Source organism: Numida meleagris, chromosome 1 (assembly GCF_002078875.1).
Source record: "Numida meleagris isolate 19003 breed g44 Domestic line chromosome 1, NumMel1.0, whole genome shotgun sequence".
Lineage (NCBI taxonomy): Eukaryota > Metazoa > Chordata > Aves > Galliformes > Numididae > Numida > Numida meleagris.
Genome location: NC_034409.1, coordinates 15,967,603 through 15,992,246, shown reverse-complemented (window position 1 = coordinate 15,992,246; position 24,644 = coordinate 15,967,603). Strand labels below are relative to the sequence as shown.

Here is a 24,644-nt window from a genome sequence, read left to right as displayed (position 1 = left end):
TCTAAGCATACTCTGATCTTATTTGTTGAAGCTTTGTATTAAAATCAGATGTATATTAAAACAGTAGAATGTGAAGTCCTTCACCCTTCATTTCCCTTACTCAGGCTTGTTTATTAGATAAAGAGTTTTTGCTTACATGATTTTGTTTCAGAAAAATTTGGCTATTGGTGATAGTAATGACAATAAGTAGACATTTCAGAAAAAACAGAGCATCATTATTGAAAGCTATTTCTTTGCCCATAGGGAAAGGAAATGAGCTATAAGCATCGTAAAATTGAAAGATTAACCTTGCTTTTTCAACAGTTTCTTAATGCATTTTTTTCCAACTGCAACCAAAAAGTATGAGCTTCACTGAGGCTTTAGTATTGCTAACATGTATCAAGTTATTTTCTTCTCTGATGTGCTTCAGTGTTTTTGTGGATATTTTCGTCTGTTGTAGCTGTTTGAATGCATACTACATGCTGTGTTCCTGAACTAACATGAGGTACGACCATGTAATCAGTGCAAAGGCTCAAACATTTTCAAGTCATTATTCTGAGTATTCTTTATAGTGGTGTATAAGGAAGCTTGAAATTCTGTTAATTAGTTTTTTTGGAAGCACTGAAGATAATTCACGCCTTGATCTCCTTGCGTCTTATACAATACTTAAAATGCTTCATTAATGAAAATACGAGAGAATTGTTATAGGAATATGACTTTTGGTCTGAGTATCAAACACACTGAACAAATCTGAACCCTTTCTTAACATACGTAACTATCGCAGAGACCTGAAATGGTGTATGAAATAGCCAAGTCTGTGCATTGTGGTGTGCTGAGGAAGGCAGTGTGATTTATCTTTTTTTCCAGCCTCTGATGAAACTTGTAGTTAAAGCTGTCCTCTGTGCTGCTTATGCGACCGCTGGGAGGTACTGTGCTTTACTTGATGGGATGGAGCTCTGATCGTGTATTGACTCCAGCAGATCCCTTGGTTCCCAAATAAAGTAGTGCAAGGAGTTTGTTCCAGCATAAATGAAATCCTTAAAAAGACATGGTTGTATTTCTTTGGGGTTTTTGTTTGGTTGTTTTTTTAGCTAAACCAACAATCCTAAAAGAAAAAGTGAAAAGGAATAATGCAGCGCAAATTATGAATAGAGGAAAGTTTCATCCATAATGCTTTTTCAGTTCATACAACCAACGTTTTCTTAAGATCTTAAGAACACATCAGTGGATATTGAAGACGAGCGCTATCCAGCGATTAAGTTCTAAAGTCTAGTTTATTCTCTTTAGTTTATTCAGTGTTGATAGGAGCCCGGGGTAAGGTGACAGCATCTCAGTGGTTTTGCTGTATTAACATGGCACATTGCTGTGCTTTTGTTGTGTAAAGGCTGTCTGTATTGAAACTAGCACTCAATCCAGCGGACTTGGTCTTTGCTCAGAGATTGTCAATTAATTGAATGAAGGTTTGAAACTACAAATGAAACAAATGTTAAAGTGTTTTAGCATTAAATCTATATGACCTTTTTTTGAGGAATTAGCTTTATTTCCTAGGCAGAATCCCATTCTCCATTGTCTTCTTAAAATTTAATCATTCTTGTAAGGCATGATTCTAGCGTTCTGAAGAAAGCCTTTGCTTGGCCCTTTTAGGATAGCTGGCAATAGACTATTCTGATTCCTTTATGTATCTTCTGTTAAAAAATATATAGCCGTTCTTATGATTTCTTGTACATTTTTATGAAATAACTTGTTTTTTAATTTACATGAATAAAGGCTTCTATTCAAATATCTTTTTTAACTTCAAAATTTCTATATTAGCTGCAGCCATTCTTTAAATCTGCCAGTGTAAGTTGACTGTAATTCCTGTTGAAAGTACTTAGAAGTTGTAGCAACCAGACTGCACTGTAGCGCAGTAACTAAAAGACAGTGCACCTACAGAAACTTCTCTTTGGTTCCTATTTCCTGCTAGTGCCAGCTAGCCTTAAAGCAAATTCAGCTGTGGTTTTTCACTGTATCCAGAGTGGTAGTATGCCTACATAAATATAAAAGGTTCTCCCTGGTTTTAAGTTTTTAAATGTGACATTGAGATTTCGTCCACATATTTTACTGTTAGAGTAAAATAGAGTAAGCCAAAGTAATTTTTTTTTTTAACTAAACCTGGCATAGAAGAAGGAGACAAAGCTATCGGCTGCTGTTGGAAGCTTCTCTAGTAAAAGAGAAGTGATCAGATTAAATGCCTTTGTGATCTCAGCAGGTAAAAAAAATCTCGCTGCACACTGTGCTATGGCATAATATTAATGCGGTTTTACTCCTTCCAGAAGCTGACAGTCTACACTGGGAACAGAGGAAAAATCCTTCAAGTGCTAGGGAGGATTGCATAACATGCAGAAACAAAGTGTTAATTGCTGTCATAATTGAGACTTCTAGCATATCCCGTTTCTTCTTGCTTTTGCTTCAGTCAAGGATATGACCTAATGTCTAGGATTGAAGCATATGGAATGAATGTAATCAGCATATTGATGTGTAACTGTGGAAAGTAATGCTCAAAACTACTAAAAAGGTTTCTTGGATGAAAAATGGGGGATCATTCGCAAGTTTCAAAAGGAGATAGAAGTGAAATCATGGAGGGAGTGTAACTGGATCCCTGTACTACTGCCCTCTAGGCTGTAAACATTTTTTTAAAGATTGCAGTGTATCCACAGTCTTCCCTGTTATAACATTTGTAATATTTAATGATCTTTGCAGTTTAGTTAGCATCTCATTTCAAGGTTGAATACATTCAATTTGGAAGCTGAAGTCCAGCGTTTTGTGTTGCACCTTTATAATTCTAAATCAGTTATACTTGCAGAAATGACAGAGCTAAATACTACACTGAACATGTTGGGACTGCTATGAGGACAAGTCAGACGAGATTAATTTCATCTTTTAAATTTGCCATTATTATTATTTTTGTTGTACTGTGGTACTGAACTCCTGCTTAAGTGATTATCTACCAAAAATAAAATAAAACAAGACAAAAAATGCCCCAAGTCCCCTGGAGGTGTTTCTGTTTAAGCCAGCCTGTCATTCTGAAGATGTGAAACCAATTTCTTGGTTTCTGGACGCCCAGACCATTCATGTTTCCCAGCAACAGTAACTTTGTCTGCTTACTTCTGGACGTGTCAGGTCCTTGTCATTTGAAAATCACTTCCCAGAAAAGTCGCCTTCTAGGTGTTTAAAAACATCAAGCCACTCAACCAGGAATGCACAGTTGCTCTGCCATTAAAGTGATTCACTAAATATTTTATCATTAGGGTGACTTAAAAAAAAAATTACTTGCAAAAATAGTAAAAATTTACAGGAACCACACTAAAACTGTTATTCTACTTATTTGCAGTGCAAAGTCCTATTACGGTGCTACTTTCTCTTTGAGAATCCTGCAAATACTGTGTGCCTGCCTCATGACCAGATTGTCATGGGCATCTTGCATGACGCAATGTTCACAAGCATTGAGTGTTTCTATTTTGTTATTAAATTCATTACTTACCTAGGGTCAACATCTGACTGTTGCTTCTGTCATCTGCTTAGTTTAGTACTATAGTCGCAGTCTTCCACTTCTTTGGGATTTGTTTAGTTTTCTGTCAATGTAAGTGTGAAAATGAATAGTCATAGCCCCAACAGGGTGTGTTCTGTTTTGAGAAAATTAGTGGTAAGTTAGTAGTCTTGATCATTTTTCAAAATACTAGTTTGAACACTTTGCTTTCCTCTCATTTATTTCAGCTGGTAATTGTTGATTTTTATCCATAGAATCATATGGCATGAATTCTTCCGTACAACAAGTAAGACGCCATGTTTTTACTTATTGCTTTGGTAGTTCTGTGACCAATCTAAAGCTTATAAAGTGGTGTCTGAGCACCTGTCTGGACAATCTGTCTACTCACAACTGTCCAACAATATTTGCGTACACATATAGTGGAAAGGGTCTGTCTGGTTACGGATCTGGTTATTTAACTGTACTGCATTTTCTGTAATGCAGACCATCCCCTTACTTTCTTTGCTTTACCAAAAGTGTTCTATGGAGAGTATGAGTTACAAGCTGTATTATCTAAATAAATATATATTAACCATTTCTCCTTACAGCTAACTAAAAGATTTCCTTTATTAATTTTTATATCATTATTTTGTTAATTTTTTTAAATTTGTAGAGGGATAGAATGTAAAAAAGAATTTGCCTATATAGCAATTGTGTGGCTATATAAAACCTCCTAATAAAAACCTCTGGGGAAAATGGGTTAATGAGACGTACATGGTGTATGGTAAAGATTCAAAGCAATCGGACCTATTTTGTCGTGAACCAGCTAAGCTAAGGCCAAGGAGTTGTTGTGCCCTCTACGTACTTACTATTCTCAGTAGGGTCTTAGTATTAAAATGTTCGGAATGAGAACTTTCTTTAGCTGGGAGACTTTAGGTATTTAGTCTGGGATTCAGCTGTTTAGCTATGGTGGCGTGGTGCCCTTTGAAATGTACTAGCCCCCTGCATCTAGTGTACTACAGTAGCAGTTGGAAGCCAAGCAGAATCATCTGCAGCACTTTGACACTGGTCGTTGTTAGGTAACAGAGTTAATCTCCTTAGGGCAAGTTTCAATGAGAAATAGATTCTCAGATTTTGATTATTATGTTCGGCTGCCTGCATGTTCAGTGGACACCTAAACTGATGTTATAGTCAAGGGGTGCCTAATCACTACAGTTAGTAGAGCCTGTAAATCTTACTGTTGTAGCTGTCAGCATTTTGCAGATGTCTTATTTCCTACGTCCCTTCAAATGGTGCAAGGTGCCAAATGGACTTCAGGGTAATTCTAGTAGCAGAATGCAGACTCAGCTTGGAGAAAGTTGAAAGCTTGGAGGAAGTACTAGACTTGTGCATTTAGCAGAATAAAAACAGGTCATATCTTCTAGTGGCTGTTGTTTTGTTTGTTTGATCTTTTTTTAAAAGTAATGAGAATTTTCTTTTTTGCTTAAGTGGAATTAATGAGTATAGATGACAATATGAGGCACAGTAACACTTTGTGTGTACTTTTTCTGATGTGATATTGAAAGAAATTGGAGTTGTTTCCTATTCAATTACATATGCTTGCAGTGCTACACTTGCAGCATCGCGAACCTCCATCTTTGTCGAGAGACATCGTAGTCACAGTGTTTCTTTTGTTCTGCAGTTCTGCTCTCCTGCAGCTGTTCCTTGCTCACAGTGGCTGCCTTCTGCATAATGTTTGCTTGATAGAAGCTTCTTCCGTGCACTTAATTGATAGGGGAAGTGATGTCCATTACCTGAGAAATGAGTCAGAGGCAGAAGGATTTTTTTGTTGTTCCCACTGGTAATGGTATATGTTCTGATTTCTTTCAAAGAGAGGAAGGTCCAAAAGTGGATTTTATATAGCGATTGGTCATTCTTCCATTCCTAATTTTCTGTTTTACTTTGATTTAGGAATCAATTGCTATCTGGTCTGCATGTTGTAGATCAGTAGCAAATCTAAGATTAGATATGTGGACAAAGTAAGTTTTTGTTTTCATATTCCCAGCCTTCCCTTTCAGGGAATTCTTTTTGAGGAAAGACAGTGGAGAAACTACAAGATAGATTTGGAGTCAGGTGCTGTAACAAATTATATGCATTGGTACATCTGACACTGACTTCAAAGTCCCTGCTGCAGAATAGAATTCAGAACTCCACGTTAGGCTCTTAGATTGTTCTTATAGGGCTTGAGGGCATGTTGTCTGTCTCTAAATGGCAGCTAATACTGAGTGGACATACTGAGTGAGGAGTGGACTGAAGTAGTTAGAAAAAAGATTCGCATTCGCAGGTGAAACCTAAATCTTCCATTTTTACGCTTTTAGATATTTTGCTGAAGACTGTAAAGGCATATCTCTGTCTACTTTGCTCTCCTATCTATAAACCAATTCCTGAAAGCAAATATTTATTAACTTTCAAATAATCAAACTAAGCAGGAGTTTCTGATTATAAGATGCAGCTGGAGGAGGGAGGGGATGCTGACAGCCTGGGGCTTAGAGCACTCCCCTAGAACGTAGGAAACTGGTATCTCTTCCTGAGATCAGTGTACACCTTCCTTCACCTCCTTCCATAATGAATGCAAAAGCTGTAACATAATCTTCCCATGTACCTGATTTCCCTTCACCAACTGCTATACATTAATTTCATATATACTGGAGGTCCTTTGTACAGGGACAAATAGGTTCTACTTTCTGTGGGAAGAAAGCTATTGTTCCAACATAAATCATAATATTTGTGTCAGTATGTTTATTTTGTTCCATAAAATACAAAGGGGCAGGCTGCAGTAATATAAAGATTTTATTTGGAGGACCATACCAGTAATACTTGCTTTGAAAAGATATAAAGTAATCTCTTGATCTTCATTTTTCAGGCTCAACAGATTGCATATGCTATTCAACTGTTGGCATTTCTGATCCAGTAACATCAGCTCTTCATATTATTATAGGTGGGTGGTCACAGTTCATTGTTTGCTATGAAAATATAATCATGCTCTCTGGCATGATATTAAAATAGCAGAAAAATACAATAAGCAGTGTAAATTATCGGATGATAAATCTCTCTTAAAGAAAGCTATCATGAGTAGCATGTACATTTTAAAAAACATTATTTGTATAAGTAATCTTGTGCAATTTAATGCTTTCATGCCAAGTTACAAGTGTGACTTCTGTTTGACTGGAAGTAGCTGATAATTGCCATTTTGCAATCTAAAAATCACATGTTTGAGAAGGAAGTAGGGAGGCAGACAGCTATTTGTCTGTAAATAGTTTTTGATACATTGCCATCAGTAAGTAGAGATACTGACATTGCCACTCTCCAAGTCCTCAGGTAATAGAGTCCCTGAATTGTGTTGGGGTTAAAGGAGGTGGAGACAGCTTGTGTATTCACTGCATTGTGACTAGTGATGTCAGTCCTATCTGCCACATGCTGAAGAATCATAGTCATGTAGTCCTTAATACTTAATTTGAAAAATTATACAGGATAGTCTTCAGTTATATCCATGCTGTATAAGCATAAGGATGGATTTTCCAGATGATTGTTACTTTATCTGTTTACTGAATGCATAACAGTTGCAATCTTAGGAGCTGTTCTTGCAGATTTATACATATACTTCTCTGTTGCTTACTTATGGTTAAAGCTGTTCAGCGTATGTAGAGTTTAGCACCACTGGACTGGGATTAAAGAGCTGCCACTACACGGACATCAGAGTCCTCTTGTTACTATGAAATACAGGATTTAGTATTCAGTAGATGTACAGATGCTGCTTTGACCTCTTGTATGACATACCTTCCCACTCCTACATAGCATGAGTGTAAATTCTTCTTAATATATTTCTAGCATACTGGCCATTCTCTTCACTTAATACTAAATGGTTTTTAAATATTGAAAGAAACTAGTCCTCCAAAAATATTTTCTCCTTCTGCAAGCATAAAAAAATATACATATGTATATACGACATGTGTATAAATATACTTCACATATTTAAAAAGTCTGTAACATTAAAGCTATTATCACATTTGCATGTTGAAACAAAAGAAGCCTTAGCAGAACCTTGCATTTATCTTTGTAGGTGACTGTCAGCCTTTGGATGTCTCATCTGTGCATCACAACAACACATTTTTGAAGTACGCTGTATCATTGTTGGGTTACGGTTTTTATGGAGACGTTTTAAAAGACAGTGAAAAGAAACGGTGGATGGGTCCGATGAGATACGACTATTCAGGTAACTTAGCATAATAATTACATGTCAGCATGTAAGCATATTGGAGCAGTTGATACCCCTTCTCTAAACCAAGCTTCTCTGTATCTTTTAAATGTAAAGAATAGACTGAACTTGATTTTAAATTTCTTATGATACCTAGTATATTGAATCACTTTGTCTCAGAAGGCCAACTGTATCCTGGGCTGCACTGAAAGAGGAGTGGCCAGCAGGGTAAGGAAGGTGATTGTTCCCTTCTGCTTTCTTCTTGTGAGGCCACACCTGGAGTACTGTGTCCAGGCCTGGGACTCTAGATGCAGAGCTGTTGGAGTGGGTCCAGAGGAGGGCCACAGGGATGCTCAGAGGATTGGAGCACCTCTCCTACGAAGAAAGCCTGCCCAAGGGGGTTGGGCTTCTTCGTGCTGGAAAAGAGAAGGCTCCAGGGAGACCTCAGTGGGGCTTTCCAGTACATAAAGGGAGTTTATTAACAAGATGGAGACCAAGTTTTTGCATGGTCTCTTAATGATAGGATAAGGAGGAATGGTTTTAAAGTAAAAGAGGAGAGATTTAGATTAGATATCAGGAGGAAATTTTTAACTCACAGGATGTTTAGGCACTGAAACAAGTTGCCCTAAGAAGTTGTGGATACTTCATCCCTTGAGGTATTCAAGGCCAGGTTGGATGGGGTTCTGGGCAACCTGGTGTGGTGGGAGGTGTCCCTCCCCGTGGCAGGGGGTTGGAGCTAGATGATCTTTAAGGCTCCTTTCAGCCCAAGCCATTCTATGATACTGTGTTCTGTAAAACTGTAACTTGAGGGATAACATTAACAGTTTGCTTTTTAAAGTACTGAATTTGACCAAATAGCGCAGTTAGCAAATTAACTTGTAATTAATACTTCCAGTATTTTATGATCTTAGAAAGAACTAAAAAGCTTTGAACTCTCATGAGTGATGTTGAAAGCAACCCTAATTAAATTTGATTATCTTTTTTCAGTAGTAAAATTGCTAGCACTTCAGCACTGTTCTGTATCAGTTGTAGAAATGTGTTGATGTGTCTCATGTAGTGATAGCTGCCCAAAAAGTAATATCTTTTCTGTGTTAATCATTTTGACTTTCTTAGTCAGTTGGAAAGAGACACTCTTCTGTTCTGGACATTCATCTCTTGGAATGAATTGTTTTGCTATTTCAGTACTGTGGACCGAGCTGACTGGTTTAGCCCAGGTAGCTAATATTTGGGCAAATCTTATGCTACTGGGAAGTATTTTTTGCCTTTTTTGGTTTTTTCATATGACTAAAATTTTCTGTTGTCTTCTAAAGACATCAAAGTAAGGGCCTTAAGTGGAAATGTTTAAAAACTCGTAAGTTCTTTGTTGGGAAGAGGAGAATACGTCCTTTTCCAATCTAAGACATCACAACACAAAAAGAAGTGAGCCTGGGGAGAAAAACTATTTTTGTGGTCCTTAGAGAAGGAAAGAGAAGAACAGTCAAAGGATGTAAGCAGAGGTGTTTGTAATGTGGCTTTGTAAAGGCTTAATGCTGCTTAATACCTCTTTTATGTAGGCTTCAAGACTTTTCTTTCTCATCATTACTATGAAGGAACAATTTCTTTTCAACCAGCAAAACACACACTGGGATCTCCAAGAGATAAAGATAGCTGCAGAACAGGGTAGGCTACTGTTTATCTCTGGGTACTGTTTGATAATGTCTGTATGTAAATAGAGGTTATGGCAATGTTGCTCTTTAATATCAAAATACTTGCTCTGAAGAGATGCGCTTTTTTAAAAAAAGAAGTTTGTTTACTCATTGAAGAGAACACTGTAATTTTGTTAGTGTCCTCCCACTCCCCGGTTTTAGATGAAATGAAGTGTAACAGCGCAGTATGCTGTTAAAAAGATACTGAGGGCATTATACTTGGTTACTGCTAATAAAGGACAACTCTGGATGCCTCATAGCTTCTGAAAATGAGAATAATTACTCAGAAATTCTCAAATGTTCACACTGTAATTCGAACTAACAATTTTATAAATTGTTTGTCTCACGACAACTTGTGGTTGTAAGGATAGGTCATTTAATGGAGTGCTGCCTATTTAGTCTTTTTTTGTGGAATATTACCCTCTATAAATTCAGTGTGATGTTCTTCATTTGTTTATTCAGTCAAGGGACCTAACTAAATCTTCTGGCTTTTCTTCCTTTCTCTTGGCTTTCTCTTGCTTCAAGTTGTGTGTCAGTATTTATTATTCTTGATATATGATTGCAGCTAACAGAAATCTAGCAATTGTCACAGCATCTAACAGCACAGCAGGGTACAGAGGAGTCAGAAACTGGGAGACTACATGGAATTTGTTGAGACTGTGTGGTAATAGTGCTGTGACATGCTACAGTACGTGGTCTCCAGGAACTAGCTAGAGCAATAGTGCCGACACATCAGGTGTCTTGATGCCAGGGGTGCTCCAGATGGAGAAGACTGTCATCCAGGTCTCAGTGTGGAAGAGTGCCTGATGTGTCTCCATGAAGCTGGGTCTAGAGGCAATAGCAGCCTCACCTGTAAAAGGTGTGTTTTGGTAAAACACTGAATTGTCATCAAAGCATAGAGGTGAGCAAGCTATCTAGCAACTGAGGAGATTAACAGTAGATTGAAAATATCTTTCCAGAGGCAAGAGCCCAAATCCTTCAATGCAAGGAATGAATGAAGTGGATGACAGTCACTGAAGACTGCTTCCTGCAGGAAATGGAGGAAACCACCTGCAAACCTGACTGATGTTTTTTATGACTAAAGAACATTCTTTGAAAAACATAGTTTTGGGGAGGAGTGGCACCCATCTGGCAAAGTGGAGCAACCTCTGCAGACAGTATGGCTAGCCTTGTATGGAGGGTCAGATTAGGTTTGCTGAGGTTTTCTAAAGCTTGGAGAGAAGAAATGGTACTGAGAAAGTGTCTAGAAACTACATTAGAGAGTGAGAGCTTCCCCTCTGTCATATCAACTTAACTGGGTGTCTATTTCAAGTACCTTAGCACAAACACATGGAGTATGTTGTGTGAAACAAAAAGGAGGAGTTAAGTCCATGCATGGTTGCAGAGCTCGTGTCTCCTTGAGATTGCATAGAAAGAGTGGGATTGCTCACATGAGTACTGTGAGCATATGAGCTCTTTGGACTTTGGGCAGTCTGATCTAGTGGGTTGCAACCTTGACCATAGCAGGTGGTTTGGAAATGGATGGACTTTAAAGTCCCTTCCAACCCAAACCATTCTATGCCTTTAGACAGCTGGAGGAAATGAAGATGGGGGATGCAATGGTTGATGGTAGTCTTGGCAGCAGTTAATGTGAGATTACAAAGGTTAAAATCCTGAGAGAAGCAAGCAAGACAAAATGTAGAATTACAGCCTGGAATTTCAGAAGAACAGATGTTGGTTTATTCAGGAATCTTGGCAAGATCCCATGCAACACTGGAGGACAAAGAGGTCTAGGAGAGTTCACTGGTCTTTGAGGATGTATGTAGTACATGAACAGACCATTCTGATATGCAGAAACTTGAGTAAAGATGAAAAAAGAAAAACATGCTAAAAATCTTCCTGACCAAAACCAAAATGTAACTGAGAATTAAACAAAAGCTAGAAGTGGAATGAGTTACCTTAGAGGAGCACAGACACATTGGCTTAACATGGGGATGCCAATGGGAAAGCCAAAGCTTGGGTAGAGTTGAAATGAGTGAGGGATGTGAAGAGCATTATGTCTTACAAAACGATTATTTATGGATGTTGATCATAAAAGGTGGAAGGAAATGTGGACCTACTGCTTAGTGGTGCAGTGGACTCACTGGCAGAAGATAGGGGAAAGGCTGAGAAATGCCTTTTTTGCCTGTGGATGTGCGAGAAACACTGGGTGTTAAATACCTTAACTTTAGCAGGGCCTTTGATAGTGTTTTCTGTAGTATTCTTAAAACTAAATCAGTGAGGTGTACACTACGTTAGTGGTAAGGTGGAAAACTGGTTAGACTGTATGGAAAGGTTGTGAGTACTGTGTCCAGCTCATAGCTAATTATTAATGGTGTGCCTCAGGAATCAACAGAGGGGCCAGCACTGTGCAGCACCTTTATTTAAGACTGGGATGGTGGCACAGAGTGAACTGACAGTGGTTTTATGGATGGCAGCAGGTTGGGAGGAATGGTCACTAGGTTGAAAGTCAAGGCTGCTGTTCATATGGATCTTGGCAGACTGAAGAAATGGTTGACAGGAACCTTGTGAAGTTCAGGAAGAGGAGTGTGAACCTGGGGTGGAGTAGTCCTATGCAGCAGTACTGAGTGAGCACTGAAAGTTTGGAAAGCAACTCTGCTGACAAAGTCTTGGGGGTCCTGGGGACAACAGGCTATAACCCATGTCAGCAGTGCGTCCTTGCAGCAAAGAAGGCAGACCATTTACAGGGCTTGTGAAATGAAAGACTAGCTCCAGTATGTCACTGTTTTTTATTGTTACTGCAGTTGGATACTGAAACATTGCCTGGAGGACCTCACGGCTCCATCCTAGCAGATCTTAAAAAACTTGACTGAAAAGCATACTGAATAACCTTTCCTTGTCAGACCTGCTTTGAGCAAAAGTTTGGACCGCATCCAGAGGTCCCTTTCAACCTGTATGATCTTATGGCTATGTAATGCTGTTATTTCTGACCTCCAATAATCTTTAGCAATGTATTTAAGTACGTGTAGGGTCTCCAGGGCTATCATGATTCATGCTACATCAAGGTTGCTGGTGCTGTGCTCCATCTTGTAGAGGGGAATGTTCTTACTGTTATTAGGTAAAACACAGAAAAGTTGAACTGAATACTTTTGTTTTAAGGCACTGAATAGTATTTCTGTTTTCAGATGTTATGTTTGCAAGGAAAGTGAGCAACAACTGGCAGAACAACGCAAGAAGTATGGATTCAAACATGAAGGTAATTTATCATAAAAAGTAAAATGATGTAGTATTATGCAACTTACTGTTTTTCAGTATATATCAGCTCAAGTGTGTTTGTCACTGCAGGTTTCTAGAATGATGTTTCTTTTAAGTTTTAAAAAAAATACATGAAAGGCATGGTAAGGCATCACTTCCACCCAAGCCTCAGACAATTCTGATGACATTGTATTAACTACTTAAATATTTTGATGTGTTGGGCTTCCTTAAGAAATATATGTTTGGTGAGCTGGGACTTTGTCGTCTTTTTGTGAGTAGGATTTGACTGATAAACTGTGAGCCAGTATAGAAAGAAGTTCAGTAAGATAACTTTCGGAATAGATGAGCATTCAGCTTAGTGTTTGTTCACACAAAAGTCACCCTTCGTTACATTATTATATACATATGAGGCTGTGAACTTGGATAATAATAACCTAGCTAGTGAATTTTTAGGTATTTCTAAGTAAATGAAGGGGTAAATCTAATTTAAATGAGATTTTTCTCATCTTCCTCTCATTCTGCTATACGTATCCTCTTCTCTTCATTCCAGACCCTACGTGTACACTTTCATATGGGCATACCTTTTCCTTTGTTTTGTTAAAACAACTATTTACATGCTGGATGCTATGCAGTAGTCTTCCTATCTCTTTATGTCCAATTACTGCCTCCTAATAGGAAGCACTGATACACTTTTGACTCTGCAGAAAGAAAATATGAAACTTCAGTTGGCCAAGTTTAGCCTCTGGTCTCAGTTTGTCTTTTTAGATAACCCCTCTTAAACAACAGGCAGCCTTACCTTGGGGGCTTGTTTTCTTCTCTTTCTTTTTTTCTTGCAGAGTCCAATGCATAAAACTATAAATTTCTTAACACAAACATTGGTCCTTATGACCTAGTTTGTCTTGTAATCACACTTACTTTGCACAGTTTCTGCGTGTGGTTCTAGCCATTTGTTTGCAAAGAGTATCATCATACTGCAGAGATTCACTGGTAGCCTGTAAAGCCTGTGTAACTGAACCTAGGCATAAATAAATTGCTTTACATAATATCTTCTTAGGAATTAAATCTGATACCGGGATTCTTTTCTGTAAGAAAATTTCATAGGGAGAAGCAAGTAATTGTAGTTAGAAATTGTCTTTTTTCTTTTTTTGTTTCTTTGTTATTTTTGTTATTAGTTTTGATCCAGCAAAGGAGCAAAGGCTGAAGAAAGTGAAATACGTGTTAGTGAGCAGTTGACTGCTTTAGTCAGCTTAGCAAATGATTATGAAGGACATTGTCCTAAATTTTACTTCCAGTAGCTGGTTTTCTTTGCTGTGTAGTCTCTTCTCCATGTAGTACTGGTAAGCGAACAATAACAATTCACTATTCTTGACTTGCAGTAAGAAAGATTTTAAATCACCAACCCGTGTAAGCTTTTACTCACAAAGTGTATTGGCTGACTCTTTCATTGTGTATACTTGGTCTGTGTACAGTTCAGATGAGTTTAAAAGAATGCTTGCATTGACCATCACTTAACATATTTCTTTGTATTGTGAAGAAGTCTGCGTGCGTGTGCTAAGTAAATTTTCAGTGCTAACACTTCAGGCTGATTTCAGCAACTGGCAGTATGTGTACACAGCAGACAGTTGAAATGAGTGCCATTTACCTTCTCCCTTGTTTATCATTGCCCTACTGTATAAAAGATATTTTAGGTAAGTTGTGATATTACAGGGAGGCATCCTGCAGAATGGTTAGAAGAACAGTTGGTTATTTAAGGTGTGATAAATACCCAGACTTTGTTGTTACTGAGCAGTTATGCTTCTTTAGAGAGTGATGTGCTTCAATTTTTACTAAACAGTGCTTTTCCACCACGTAAGAATGTATATAGGCATTCTACCCTAAGTATATTGAGACTTAATTATTACAGTGACCATACTTCAGAAGTTAATACATGTAGATGCACTCAGGACCAAGTTATTAATACTTCTCAGATAAACAGCAAAAGGTTTCATTATTAAAGGGTCTTTTTTCCGTTCTCTTGCTTCTATAACAGAGAGTGCCTGTTTTTCTTTTAAATAAAGCACTTGTATAGTTCTGGACACAGATGACTGATAAGCATTGTGCATGAAATAAAATTCAGTATTAGCATGAGCTGAGATTCCAGAGTGATGAATATGGTCCGTTAAATCTATTACAGTCTTGTGGACTTTCAGATTCAGGGACATTCTCCCCCTCTCAGTGTGCATGTACCCAGCTGTAGCCAAGAAACATCAATTAACACATTTTCCCATGCAGGCATAGACATGCACACAGTACAGATGTGGCAGGCCACACAGACACCAACACAGACAGGATGTCAGTATCTTTACAGATACCCACATAAAACATGAGCACCGTAACTGTACCAGTCCTGCTTTCTCTCCTCATCAGGACTGAAGTTTGCTAGTAGAACATACACATCCCCTTAGTGCCTTGATTCACAACAATGCTTGTATTGAGGGATACCTCAAATATTAGTGTGTACTTTAAGTCTCTCTACTATCAATGCCCAGATCCTGAATCTTTTACCCAGTTTGCAGCAGAACCTACAGATACACTTAGTTATTGAACTGTGTATGTCTGTGGGTCCCTCAGACTCTGGTACATCCAGAATCCAGACACCAAGCACTGTTAGCTGGCTTCCAGCTCTGACTGTGAGTTCTTACAGATTCAGGTCTGGTTAGTGTGACTTGAAGTTTTCAACAGGTCACATGCACATCAAGGGGGCTTCCGGTCAGTACACGTTCATGCTCAAGTGACCCCTGATCTCCCTGTTGTCTGCACTTGTCCTTCCTTAGTCCGCTTCTTCCCCTTCTCCAATCTTTTCATCTGCCAAATAAACAGCTGTTTTTAGCTAAATTTCCCTAATTGTTTCCAGTTTTGCTACATCAGTGCCGAAAATTGATATTTCTGATTGGATGACCTGTGCAATACTGGTACGATTAAGTAGGTGCTGTTGGATTTGCAAGGTTCAGCTCCCCCAAAGATGGTCTCCTTCAGTTCTCTGTGCAGTCCTTCCAATAACTCCCTTAACCACCTGTGAAATTCAGACAGTCTGCATGACACCACCTGTAACTTTTGTCAGTTTCTCACATAACTGTTGGGTTGCACAATGTCTCATGTTTCCAGTAGTTTCTTACATTCTGTTTGGCTACCATAATCTCAGAACAGTCTCATCGTTTGCCTGCAGCCTGAACAAAGTCATTCTGTAGTTTTATGTATGTGTCTGTCTTCTCTCTTATGATACACATTTTGAAGCTAATTTAAATGATTTCTTTCTGTAATGTCTTTTTTGAAAGCACATAAAAAATGATCGGCAGTAAAGCAAACATAACTGATACTAAAACCACTCTGGCAAATGATGCAAAAATGTTGAATCTAACAAAGCTGCATTTCTTTTATTACTGATTTGTTTATCACAATATAGAGAGGACAGACTAGATGGAAAAATTATGAAGTTATTTTTAGTTTGCTTTAAGACTTCAGTCACGTAACCATCCTACTCTAGTTTTCCTGGAGTTGAATTTTTCCAGGTACTAAAAAGGAGGGATGGCAAGAAGTTTCAATACATTTTAAAAAATAATTAAAAATAGTCCAGGAAGATAGAAAAGCTGAAAGAGCAAAGATGAGCTACAGTACTTTTTTTTTCCTTTTCCTCTTTCTTCTGGTGTATAAAGCTTTGAAGAGGTCAATTCAAAATAAGTTTATTATAGAACTTAGGTCCACCATTTACCTAGACAATGGTGGTAATGACTCTCTAAAGTAAATGTAAGAACTGAGATAGTGAGATTTAAGAACTAAGATAGTAAAGAATAATGGAATTTCAGGACATGAAATATCTAGTATACAAGTCATCTATCATCTCATTAAAGAAGCACCTTGAATAATTAATTATAAATTAATACCAACATGAGCAACTGAATAATACTAGATTTCTAAGTTGCTATTAGTTGATATGGCTCAAAAGCTACCTGCCTGTGGTTTGATGATCAAATTGGTTAAACAAGCTTTTATAAACAAAATTTATATTGTTTGTTTGTTTGTTGCTTAATTTTTACCCCCATCATCTACAGTGACACTTCATTAATGGACTACAGTTTTTGAACTGTGTGTATCTCCACAGACTGTTCTGAGATCATTAGTTCTGTGGAGTTCTTCATTTGATATATCTGAGCACACTTATATTTGGAGACGAAACATAGTGGTATGGCTGCTTTATGTTTTTTTTTTTTATTGTAGTGAGGAAGGCAATCATGTGTAATGTAAAAGTGCAAAGGCTTTTTTAATCTATTTTTATCCTTATACAAGAAAATACAGTTTAGATATCTCTGTGCAGTGGCTGCCAGTATAAACAATTTTCATTCCAGAAATTTCCTCTGCCTCCCGGCAGTATCTATTTCATCACGCATTTAAAGTCAGTTTAGGTCTAATATAACAGAACAGTTTTATATTACTGAAAACACTTTTTTTTTCCAGCAGTTTCTGAATATTTTGCAGAGACAAATTCAACTCTTTGTTAATATTGTTCATCTGCAGACATTTTTGAGGAGTTCCATAATGGGCTGCTGATCTGCTGCATGCTGGCACTTCCTGAACCCTGAGTCATCTCCTCTCTTTTGATCTTTTTTTGTTTTTGTTTGTTTTTCAAGAGAGTCTGTGGCATTGAGGCTGAAAGAGGAGTGGGTTAGAAACCAGACACTAAACCACTGTCTCTGCATCATTGCTTGCTTAAGAATAACATCTTAAATAGTAAGATTAAAATTAAAAATCCCCCTAAACTTTTTAACCTGCATGAGTTATAACCTGCCTGTCTCTTGACCTTGCCTGAAACTTAGTGATTTTACCGAAATACATTGATCTTGAATTTGACATGCCTATCTCGGAAATGGTAAGCAGCACTAGAAGATAATGATGGTGTGTGAGGAGGGGAAGCAACTTCTTCTATTAATATATGAAATCTGGAAATGTTGGGGTTTTTTTTAGATATGTACTGGCCGTGCATAAACATGGCTAGTAAAATCCTTTACCATGCTGGTGATGATTGCTTCTTACTGTTCTTATGTGTAGATCAAGTAATATCTGATATCCATGTGTTCATTCATGTCTTTCAGAAGATGAAGAAGACTGGAAGGTTATTAAAGGGAAATTTCTAGCCATCAATGTAGTAAATATGAGCTGTGCCTGTCCACGAAGTCCAAAAGGTCTTTCACCAGCAGCTCATTTAGCAGATGGTTCAGCTGACCTCATTCTAGTTCGTAAATGCTCCAGATTTGATTTTCTACGTTATCTTGTCAGACATACAAACCAAGATGACCAGGTGTGTATTCCTTTTGACAATGAACTCTCCAGAATAAGTTTTAAGTTGTGAATGCTGACGTTTGTATATGACAAAAAGAATACCTGCAAAATATTAAAAAAAAAAAAAAAAAAAAAAAAGCTTATGCATTTTGTATGGCTTAATCTGAATATGTGTACCATCACAAAAGTCACTTTACCTAAGCCAAGTCTCGGGCCGTAGCATTCTAACCAAATTCCACTTTTGCTACTTGGATTCTGTCTTATAACATTTTCCACGTATTTAATATTTGGATGGTATTAAAACTCTTTTGGCTGCCAGGGCACACTGCTGACTCAGATTCAACTTGCCATCAACCAGAACGCCCAGATTCCTTTCTGCGGGGCTGCTCTCCAGCTTCTCATCTCCCAGTCTGTACATATATTCAGGGTTGACCATGTCCTGGGTGCAGAATTCGGCTCTTGCTCTTGTTAAACTTCACATGGTTGGTGATGGACCAACCCTCTAATCTGTCAAGACCTCGCTGCAAGACTTCTCTATCCCTGAAAGAGTCAAAAGTTATTCCTAACTTAGTATGCATTTGAATCCTGCAGTCAGATCATCTCTTAAAAACATCAAAGAGAACTAGTCTCAAACCGATCCTACTTACTTTCTAAATGAAATTATTTTATTTTGTTGGTGTATAGTATCTCCCTTTGCTCTTACTTTCCTGTAGACCCACTTTTGTAATGTAATCGTACTGCCATGGAATTCAAGGCAGTGCTTTGCACTTCTCACGTGCTTTCTGAATCAGTGGGGTGAGGCCCAGTGAAGTTCAACAAGACCAAGTGCCAGGTCCTGCACTTTGGCCAAAACAACCCCAGGCAACGCTGCAGGCTTGGGTCAGAGTGGCAGGAAGACTGTGTGGAAGAAATGAACCTAGGGGCATTCGTCAACACTTGGCTAAACATGAGCCAGCAGTGTGCCCAGGTGGGCAAGAAGGCCAATGGCATCCTGACTTGTATCCGAAATAGTGTTGCCAGCAGGAGCAGGGAGGTGATTGTCCTCCTGTACTCAGCTCTAGTGACACCGCACCTCGAGTACTGTGTTCAGTTTTGGGTCCCTCACTACAAGAAAGACACTGAGGCCCTGGAGTGCGTCCAGAGAAGAGCAACAGAGCTGTGAGGGGTCTGGAACACAAGCTTTATGGGGAGTGGCTGAGGGAATTAGGATTGTTCAGTCTGGAGAAGAGGAGGCTCGGGTGAGACCTTGTTGCTTTGTACAGCTGCCTGAAAGGAGGTTGTGGTGATGTGCGGGTCGGGCTCTTCTCCCATGTAACTAGCAATAGGACTAGAGGAAATGGCCTCAGGTTGGTCCAGGAGTGGTTCATGTTGGATATTATGAACATTTCTTCTCTGCAAGAGTGGTCAGGCACAGGAGCGGGCTGCCCAGGGAGCTGGTGGAATCACCAACCCTGGCAATATTCAAGAAGCGTTTAGATGTGGCACTGAGGGACGTGGTTTAGTGGGGAAATGGTGACGGTAGGTGGGTGGTTGAGCTAGATGGTCTTGGATGTCTTTTCCAGCCTTGATTATTCTATGATTATCCTAAATGCTGAAGGATAAGGCTCAGAATAGCTCATCTTTAGAGTTGTAGTTGAACAATTTGTAAGGATGGTAGAAGGATCCAAGCCAAACCTTTTTGACTTAGATTCCACGTTACAATCAATTTTTATAGGTTTTTTTAATAGTTCTTATATCCCATTTACTTCTAATCTCAGAACCTGTTACCTCATTTTCCAAAAAGTGGCTGTATTGCTGCTACTTGAAGAGCACCATGGAAAGTAGGATTCCAGTTTTAGTTTATGTTTTCTGGCTTGTGCAGTTTTTTAAAAACAAAAGTCATTCTATGCCTCAGGTGAACTTCTCTAAAAAATTGGAAATGACAGACTTTCCTGAGTACAGAATGTGACATGCTGAGTTGCTTTACGTATCAAGTATATTTAAATAATTGTAATTGCCTTTTTTGATTGATTGTTTTTTCTTTGTAGTTTGACTTCTCGTTTGTAGATGTTTATCGGGTGAAGAGTTTTCAATTTACATCAAAGCTTTCAGAAGACAATGAAAGCAGTGTCACAGACATAGGAAAGAAACATTTTGGCCAGTTCTGCAGAGATCATCCAGCCTGCTGCTGCAATATTGCTAACAGCACTTGGAACTGTGATGGAGAAACTCTGGACAGTTCAGCAATTGAAGTGAGGTGAGCATCAATTTTTCCCTATATGTACCAGAAAATATACTGAGCCTTTTCATTGATTTAAAGATGCTCATAAAGATATTCTCAAAACATGTCCCCACCACAGCATATTTGAGTGTTTTGATAATAAACTTAATTTGTTTTTGGTTTTGCTGTTTTGGGTCCTTTCCAGTTCAACCATCTATCGTAAATGACCACTTTGAGAGAGATAACCCTACCCTTGAAGTCCAGCTTAGTTCTTAGAATCTGATGCTACATGTTTGAAGGGCTGAAGTTGGAGATATTGTTGGGAGGACTCTTTTTAAATGAACGGAGTATTTTGTTACTCTGAACACTAGCTTTTCTATTAAACAGAGTATTTTTCAGGAAAATGCTAGTCATTTTTTCCATTTTTAAAAAGTCATATAGAAACCAACTGATAGCTGCTTAACTGACACCTCTGTCTTACAAAATATGGGACATGCTCAGTGTTTCTGTATATTTTGATGCCTGATAAGCCCAGTCTTATCTTAAGCCTTGGCATATGGAGAAAGCAGTTTGCAGTTCTGCAGATAATCAAATTAGAAGAGAATAGTGGCTCTTGAAATTTGAAGGGCTTTTTTTGTTTGGTTTGTGTGTTTTTGTTTGCTTTAGATCAAAGAGAAACAAAAATGCAAAACTAAATATTTGCATCTAAGTTAGTCCAGTGTATACAATGTATATTGTATAAGGTCATCTTCTCCTGATGTCCCATGGAACTTGATGTGTGGAACAAATCACTAGCAGGAGTGATGGAAGTGTGAAAGCATGCAGCCTTCCTTGCAGGGAAAGATTGTTAGAGGAATGAAGGCTATTTTTGTAGTCTGAAGTGAGGACCTTTGTTCAAGCGCCCAAGATTCATAGATCATTAGAATTAAATATATAGCATCATTTCTTTTTTTTAAAGTATGATTAATTGATTTCCATCTCTTTCAGGGTTCACTGCCAGTTAATGAAACTGTTTGCAAGGGGAATCGAGGAAAACTGTAAAGATGAAGCTGCCTACAGCCAGAGTAGCATTGAACAATTAGTATAGGTACTGTTCCTCCGATGAGGAGAAGAAAAAAATAAATGCTCAAGGAAATTGAGTATATATACGTTTTAGTCAAATTGACAAGTATTTTAAAATTTTAGGATTTTTTTGTGATAGTTTCAATATAATTTTAGACTTTTTATTTCACTTTTTTTTTAACACTGTAGTCATTAAAATATGTCTTGGAGTAATGTAATCTAAGTTATGTTAGAGAAGAGAGAATTGGCGTACGTATATGTATACACAACAACTGATAAATACTGTGCTTTTTTAGAGAGCTGGTTTAGCAGTTGTGTTGCAATAATATGTAATTGTTATAAAACACTGAACTTTATATTGCCATCAAACCAGGATACAAAGATAAGGTATCTTCAGTATCTGAGAGAATGTGTTCCGCTGGGAGTGTTAAATATTGCATGTGGCTTAAATGCTGGACAACAGTGTTGTCATTTGCATATTTTTTTTTTAATCTTTCCTTTTGTAGTTCTGACAATACTTTGCAACTTATCAATGCAATTCAAATACACATTCCTGGCATTAAGTAATAACAATAACAGTTTAGAAATATTTTTAAAAACAAAAGCACATCTGTAGATAGATCATAACTTCTCCTGTATATCCTGTTTATAAGTGCTTCCTTGCATGCTGCTGTTTGGGATTATAAAGCGTCTAATGACTGTTGGGATTATACCAAATACCGTGTACTGCAACTGAAATGTCTTGCAAGCAACTCACAGGGGTGTGTGTAATACCAGGAAGGCATAGGCAAGGGAAAATATAAATATCTTATAGAACACCAGCAAATTTTACAATTTTAAAAATAGCTAAAATTAACATATGAAAAGCTTTCCTCTTCAGTACACAATTCTTTGGAGATTCTATAACATACATGAAAATGTCTTTGCAAAATAAGATGTTGGAATGTTAAGTTTGAAAATATTATTTGATGACTGAATGTTTTTAAAATAATATTTTATTAAATATGAAGCAAAGTAAAGTGTGACGTGAAGTCAAAGGAAGAAACTGGCATCTGATAAATCACAAATCACTGTGCTGACTTGTTTTTACAGAAAATACATTAGACTATCAAGTACAACTACAGAGTGATTATTTAAGTTATACTTGAATTTGTGTATTGTGGCTCACACACATCCAAAGTGTAGTCTTGGGGCAAAATTTTCCTCTTGTCAAGCAGATTTGTTCCTGTTTGATGAGGATCAGAACTTAACCTCCACTCTCTTCGTTAAAGCTCGCTGCATCTCAGATTTTTGTGTGTCTATCTGAACAGCTAATTATTCTCTATTCATGTATATTTATTGGCATTTCTGTCATTCACCTTATGCTGGTTTCATGTTTCCTGTATATTTGCTCTGTGTAAGCCATGGTGATTGGTCAGTTTATTACTGAAGCACTTGAAATATGTTTTATATGGCTGATTTATTTTTTTCTGTTGAAACATTCCAGTTTTGTGTAATATCAAAATGATGTGCTATATTGTTGCTACAAGTATTATTCATACTGTTGCGTATGACAAAAAACCAAAAAGATTTGTGAATGATAATTGCTTAAGTACAGTCATACAAAGTTTAGGATCTGTTTTTCATTATATAAAATTTCAGGGAGATACTTGAATACTTTTCCAAAAGTAGTGCTGTTTACTTTCCTCAGTAATACAATGATTTGAAAAGTTGATTTACCCAATGTTTTTCAGACATTTGTAATGCAAAAATGTTAAATATACTGTATTTTTAAAGCCATATTTAGCAAGAGAAATGGTACTTTTGAATGAAGAACCCTGTGGAAAATGAAAGATGCAGTCATACAAACACAAATACCTTTGGAAAGTATAATTTGTTTAAAAAGTTCTACAGTTAGCTCGGTCTAGCTCTGAATACTGTAAAAGAACCAAGATTTCAAATTGCTGTAATTCTTGGCTAGCATATGACAGTGTAAATACCACTCACCAACAGATGAAGCGTTACAGCTATCTAGATCAATTTCTCATTTGTGAGAACAGCAGAAATACTAACCAGCTTTTTTCCATTAGTTTGCTAGTAAGTCATGAGACTCTTAAAAAAAAAAAAAATGCTGGATTAATCTGGTTGTGATGTTGAAGTGCTTTGAGTACTTGCAATGTCTGAAACTGCACCTGGTGTTTCCAAAAAAGGCCACAGTGAAGGCCTCCATTCTGAAAGAGAGCCACCGGAAGAGAAGGAGGAAAAGATCATTCAATAGTATCATAATAAAGCGTTAAGTAAATACTGAAGGTATTGCAACATATTAAAATATCTTAGAAAATAGGAAAGCTGCATAGTTGAATTGAATAATTCTATTTGTAGCATATTATACTAGCAAAGCAGCATAGATGAGCTGTATGACATATCCAGTTCATTTTTAAGAAGAGAGCTGTGTACGTAGTACATGCTTTCATTTTAATTCTAGGTTTTTTTCCTTCAGAATGTAGTCTCAGTATGAAAGTCAAGTATGGGAAAACCAAGTTTGATTCCCTGTTTTGTTGTTTTTTTTTTATTTCCCAATCTTGCTGGCTTCAAGATTAGAAAATGTGTACTGTTTTATGAGGCTAAAGGAATTCATTGGAAAAAAAAATAAAATTATGTTGTACAGCGATACTGTGGTTTTCTTCTTTTTACAGCTTGATTTGAAAGAAAATATCTGTTGTGAGGTTTCTGCCTATCAGAGGTAATGCACCCAGTGTAATGGATGTGGGTGGGTTAAAGCGGCAGCGAAGTAATTCATAAGCTTTCATTAGCATTGACCACTGCTTTACAGCCAGCGTGAGTGCAGGCAATGCTAAGAGTGAAGAAAAGCAGCTAGTGAGGCTGGATTGCTCCTACAACTATGTAATCCTATTAAGAGAAACTAAAGATTGAAGGGGAAGAAAAATCTTAGTTGTAAGTATTTGGAGTTACTGGCTTTAAAAAATTGTAAACTACAAAATGTCAAAGACAACTACCATTGTAATAAACATGGACTACATATTATACTAAATTAATACATACTGTATGCCAAAAACGTACTTTTTAGACTTGAATTGCAGTAATTATTGATGCAGTATGCTTCCTACTAAGAAGTAAAACATGTTCTTTATATGTGAACAGTAGGCACAGTAAGAGTATGCTTTTCAGCACTTCACAGACTTTGCTTTTGAAGTTATGCAACAAGCCAGTGTTTGCAGGAATGTCACCATATAGCTCGTATATTCATGAACAGAAAGATGTTATGTATCTAGAGTCAGAAATTTCTCCAAACATGTCTGTCTTGCTGTTTCTTTAGAACTCCTGCCTTAATATGAATAATAGGATTTTATCCTTCGTCTTAGTCACATTGCTTATTTCAAATTTTTAGCAGATAGTTAAGCACATTTAATAGATTCTAGCTGGTGTTCAAGT

At 37.5% G+C, this 24,644-nt stretch overlaps 1 protein-coding gene across 2 annotated transcripts in view; it reads left to right on the top strand.

The window, feature by feature from the left end:
- Positions 1-23,862, top strand: part of CERK (ceramide kinase) — a 43,695-nt gene extending 19,833 nt beyond the window's left edge. The window contains exons 7-13 of one of the 2 annotated variants that reach the window (XM_021384660.1): positions 6,387-6,461; positions 7,584-7,736; positions 9,272-9,377; positions 12,568-12,638; positions 17,767-17,969; positions 19,978-20,186; positions 21,138-23,862. In XM_021384660.1, the coding sequence (XP_021240335.1) occupies positions 6,387-6,461; positions 7,584-7,736; positions 9,272-9,377; positions 12,568-12,638; positions 17,767-17,969; positions 19,978-20,186; positions 21,138-21,237 (917 nt within the window). In that variant the 3' untranslated portion in view covers positions 21,238-23,862. Of the gene's footprint in view, positions 1-6,386; positions 6,462-7,583; positions 7,737-9,271; positions 9,378-12,567; positions 12,639-17,763; positions 17,970-19,977; positions 20,187-21,137 lie in introns of both variants that reach the window. The other variant, XM_021384659.1, reaches the window with a different exon arrangement.